At 44.3% G+C, this 5245-nt stretch overlaps 1 protein-coding gene across 2 annotated transcripts; it reads right to left on the bottom strand.

Moving 5' to 3' along the window:
• Window positions 1–2381: 2381 nt before the first annotated feature.
• On the bottom strand, window positions 2382–3739 carry LOC123421483. Of its 2 annotated transcripts, XM_045107548.1 has the most exons (4): window positions 3570–3739; window positions 3370–3471; window positions 3193–3274; window positions 2969–3083 (listed from the first exon to the last, which is right to left on the bottom strand). In XM_045107548.1, the coding sequence occupies exons 1-4, from the start codon at window positions 3737–3739 to the stop codon at window positions 3060–3062; spliced, it is 378 nt and encodes a 125-aa protein (XP_044963483.1). In that variant the 3' UTR covers window positions 2969–3059. The 2 variants fall into 2 exon arrangements, 1 of the variants encoding a protein (XP_044963483.1); XR_006619775.1 differs by lacking the exons at window positions 3370–3471; window positions 3570–3739 and adding an exon at window positions 2382–2504 and having other exon boundaries at window positions 3064–3083; window positions 3193–3264.
• Window positions 3740–5245: the final 1506 nt, after the last annotated feature.

The raw sequence follows: 5245 nt of genomic DNA, 5'->3' as shown, positions 1-5245 counted from the left end.
TCCAAATATGACATCATTTACTAAAAAATAATTTTTTTAATCTGAATTTTTATTCTTTTCAAATTTAAAAAATCTAAAAGAATTAAAAATGTTTTTAAAAAAATATGACATGACGAGCGTCCGGGGACTCTCTCTCGGATGGATCTGTTTGGGTCCCGAGGGGAGACGGAGATGAGGCTTCGGGTGAGGGAGTCCGGAACTAAGGGGTCCTCGGATGGTCGACCCATCTCCTAGAGGCCGACGTAATGTGCCGTATTATTGAAGACCGGACTGCATGACAACCTCGTATTCAAAAGGGAAAGCTCTAGAGACTGGCGTGTCGTCCAAGTTGAATACGCTAGATCGGCGCATCTATCCCCGGCTAGAGGCCAGTGATATGTAACCCTAAGAACCCTTGATGTCTATATAAACCAGAGGGTTTCATCCACATAGGCAGAGGTTGACTCATCTAGGGTTTTTAGCTCATACGATCTCGAGGTAGATTAACGTTGTAATCCTCATACAAATCAATATAATCAAGCAGGACGTAGGGTTTTACATCCTCAAAAGGGCCCGAACCTGGGTAAATATTGTCTCCTTCGTCCCGTGCAACCCATCGATCCAAGGTCCACAGCTCGGGACCTCCTACTCGAGATTCGTCGATTTTGACACCGATGAGAGTTCCGATGTAGGATCACCGAAAGGATTGATGGCCCGCTTAATCGTAAGCGATCGAATCACCAACGGGGACATCTTTGTCCCTGGGCAGGTTCTCACCTTCGGCAGCTTCACACTGCGCGTCGACCCGATAGATCGCCTCGGCCAAATCGGAAGCTTCATCCCCGGGCAGGTTCTCACGTTCGGTAGCTTCACGCTGCGCGCCGACCCGACCGCTAAGATCGAAAGTTTCGTCCGCGATCAAGAAATAAGGTTCAGGAATCTCGAGTTCTCTGTCGTCTCCCGGGACAATCTTTTCCCCGCTAAGATGACGATTCCAAAATCCCAAAGCCTTGACTTCGGGTCACTTGCCCGGCCATGACCTCGATCAGTTTGCACAATCTTTAAAGTTGGTGTGTTCTTTCCTCGTTGTTCTAAGCAAGCCACTGAAGCTCTTGTTTGAACTCATGCGTGCATCGGTAGAGACTAGTACAAATGCCCGTGCGTTGCACCGGGCTAGAAAAAATGCAGAACCTATTTATTTTACCATTAAATATTAAATGTAAATTATAATGTTAAATGTAATACATCTATTTTTGGACGGAAAGAGTTTCTTTTAAAGTTTTAAAATATAATGTAATGCTTACACAAAAATTGGATTACTTTTTAAATAATAATTATCATTTTTATTGAGTGGTAATAATGTTTTGTTTTTTGATGGGTAATAGCATTTTTGTGTACAACATATTTTCAAAAAATAAATTAAACAATATATATTTTAAATTGTTTTTTGCACAACTTGCTAAGCTCTTGCGAGTGAGCTGCTCTAAGCGTAGACACCAAGCCTCCGCATGAGACACAAAGCGCGTTCTCCGGAGCACTTTCCTCATCTTCTTCTAAAAAACATTCTCCTCATCTTATTCTCGAAGAAAAAAAAGTTGTCCTTATCTCTTCACTTTGTTCCCGTCACTCCCCCCATTCCAATGGTGGCCACCCCCTCCCTTCCATTACTTGTGGAGCTGAGCTCTCGATGTACCTCCAATGTAGGCCGCCCCTTGCCGTTTATCCCCTCCGCTGGCGCAAGGCCACATGACTTATGAATTTGGCACGCTTTCTTTCGAATGCCGGGTTCTCACAACAATATCAACATGCTTCAACAATCTCGAGTGTTCAAAAGGCTTTGCAACGGGAAATCACCGTTATCGTGTTACTACATCGTCAACGGTCGAAACTACAGCATGGGATACTATCTTAGCGATGACATCTCTCTAATATTCATTGTTTTTCACAAATTTCGCTCCGCAATTGAGATGTTTGAAAACAAGATTTCACAGAATTCTCTTCAAGCTTGATTAAGACAACAAATACCCTTACAAAACTTTAGAAATAACAACACCCGAATTGCCAATTTATATTTCATATTGTCATGACAAGGGGTCATGGGTGTATGCTGATATTTCATTCTTGGATACAGATTGAAAGCATAAAGGAAAGAAGAGGCAGTTAACATGTTTTGCATAAGGCTGGGATAATCAGATTGTAATAGTGGTGCTAACTGGCACCGCATACAGCAAATTGTATTCCAGACTACTGTTCTGTCTAACAAGAAACATGTTCGATCATCCTCTCGACTAATTATTTGAGTTGTCCCATGCACACTAACGCTTTTCTTTTCCAGATAATTAATAGACAACGATAATACAAAGTTTGGCCATCCACCAATTAGAAGTACAAAAAAGTAGGCGAAGGAGTCAAATGAATCTTCAAACATTGAAGGAAGTGAATAGCATTGAAAAGGAAAAGGTCATACATTTGACATCTTTACTTCTTGATGGATTCAAACCTTTCCTAGTCTGTCGCTTGCTCACCTGGAAAGAAAAAACAAATTTTAAGACTTACCAATTAGCTAACACGATTTTTTCCTAAGTATATACAAAATAGAGTGCAAGGGAATATTTAGGAAAGAACCTAAATGTACCAATAGGTCCCAATTTTTAAGGATTTCAATAAAGTTAATCAAGTAACCTACACCAGAAGACTTCCTAAGGATTCAAATCCTCCAAAACCCTAATGGAACCCGTTTGAATCAAATAAGCCCATAGTAGGTAAGTAACTAAGTGTGGAACTAATTGCAGCTTGAACTGAGAAAATCTCTTCCGCGAATATATACACAGAATTGAACCAAGTATGATGAGTATGAGAGTTGCCATATATTGCCATATGGGAGAGGTATCATGGAGCCCTGTCCTACGTCTTCAGAAACAACTATCGTGGCATAGCATATTTTCCTGAATACTCAAAACAATTAGAACCACAGATTTCCATTAAGGTAAGAGTCCATGGAAGCTCCCTATATTGAATAATTATATTCACAACAAAAAGAGCAACATGTATGTCTAGCAGTTAAGGAAAGGCAAGTGCGCTTACCTCATTGAACAACCTGACAACTGCATCATCAGTAGAGTACATGAAAAGATGTTTGAGGGCAAAGGGTGAGTTTAGAGAAGTTTGATATTAGACGCAGGCAAAATGACATGGTAGAAAACAGGACATTACCTCCTTGGGTTGCAACCTTGATAAGCATCTTTTCTTTGTTGTCAATAGCATTCTCAGGTATTTTATGACCCTTCTGCGCAGCCTGCATTCGCCACGAAACAAGAGGTCATGCCCTGAACACAAAAACATACTAATGGCGTGTCGAATTGGCGGGCAAGCGAGTGAGGTGTGGCATACAATGCGCTTCTCCTTGCGGGCCTCTCCCTTGGACTTGTGCTCGTCCGCCTCCTCGGCCAACTTGGCGTCGGCCAATTTCTTGTCCGCTGACAGAATTGGACCCTTGCAACAAGAAGAAAAGGTGTTAGTCCCCCTTTTATGCTATGCATCACCATGAGAGAAATGTAAAAACGTTGAGAATTAGGGGAGTAACAACCAACCAATGGGTTGTCGCCGAGCTTCTTCTCCATGATCTTGGTGAAGGCGACCTGGAAAGCCCTGCAGCCTTCCTCGAACATGGTGACGACCCTTTCTCCGTCTTAGACACGCGGGCGTTGTGGCACGGTCCGGACATCATCGCGTTCCATGCGGGCAGGTTCTGCTCGGGCATTTCGTCGAACAACCTGTAGGCCTCCGAGACGCGGCCGAAGCGGAGGTAGGCGTGCACGAGGGAGCCCGACGTGAATACGCATGGGCGGAGGAGGCCGAGCCGAAGCGCGCGAGGCTTGTCTCAGAGTGCTGATTTTTCTGAAGAAAGATTCAGAGCAGCCGGAGGAGGAGTACCCTACGCACGGAAAAGAGATCTCAAAGTTTACTTCAGGGGCAGCAGCTTGCCGGCAATGGCCAGAAGGCGAGTTGTATCGAGATGTGATGCCAGGATCATGTGGTTACCCTCTTGGTATCAGTAGCAATGGTGGCTGGAGAGATGAGAACATATGTGGCTTAACAAGGTTGGAGTCTGTTTCTACTTCATCCATCAACCAAGGGAGTCCGAAATCGAGCAGGAGAAAAGCAAGTTGCACGCATGGTGAGTATTCTATGGCAGAGAACATCATCGGATCAGGGCCATATAATTCTGAAGATCTGCATCAGGACAGACCAAGGAGATCGTTAGTCAGAAGTTCGACATATCGCTGTGATGAAAGCGATGTGCAATCTCCCCTAATAATAAAGCGTGCAGCGCTTCTGTCGTCCGCATCTCTGGATGAAGCGCAAAGTGTGGTGACCGAGCGCGAGATACATGTGAATTTTGAAGAACCAACTTACAGCGGTGCAGTGCCAGAGCTATCTGAAACTGGAGGAAGACTTGTGCATGGTGGAAATTCTGACCATAGTTTATGTGGTGAACTACATGCACCCAAGTGGTCATACCCTTTCCCGGACCCTGCCCAAGCGGGAGCTACATGCACCGGGCTGACCTTTAGTTTATGTGGTGAACACGATTTATATAGCAGTCATGCATCTCCAGAGTGGCAGGGGGAGGCTCAGTCTTCTGCACAGAACATGATTCTGGACCAAGAGCAGACATTTGCAATAGATGACCATTTTATTGTCCCTAGCCCGCGATATTCTGCATCTCAGGTATGTTCATTTTATTGCTAAGCATTCACTGCATATACTTTATGAATTTATTATTTCTAACCCCTCTGCTCGACAGATCAAAGATTTTGGTTGGCCTATGAATTACTTATCTGTAGTTTACTATTCTTTATCCTTTGTAACAATGATGGACGAACTGAGTGTTATGCTGTACTCAGACTGAGAGGAATGAGCACGATCGATGTGAAGGTAATCAAGCTCCATCCGATCATCTGAAAGAAATAGTATCTGTCGTGAGCTCCAACGAAGACGAACAACCGAGTTCGGTGTCTGTCCTCGGATCTTCGGTGGACGCAGAAGACTGTTGCTCAGGAGGTTTTGAGGAAATAAGTGCAGACCTTCAAGGCAAGCGCACAAACCGTACACTGCCAAATCCATTTCCCTGGCACTGTCCATATCACTCACTTGCTTACTTTCTCTGCTACAGGGCTCAGGATGCAACTTCGCCTGCTCAAGATGGAGGCAACAGACAACGCGGACGACGCGGACGACACCGACCTCGTTCTATTCAGCAACG

This window comes from Hordeum vulgare, chromosome 1H (genome assembly GCF_904849725.1).
Source record: "Hordeum vulgare subsp. vulgare chromosome 1H, MorexV3_pseudomolecules_assembly, whole genome shotgun sequence".
Taxonomy (NCBI): domain Eukaryota; kingdom Viridiplantae; phylum Streptophyta; class Magnoliopsida; order Poales; family Poaceae; genus Hordeum; species Hordeum vulgare.
This window is presented reverse-complemented; position numbering and strand designations above follow the sequence as displayed.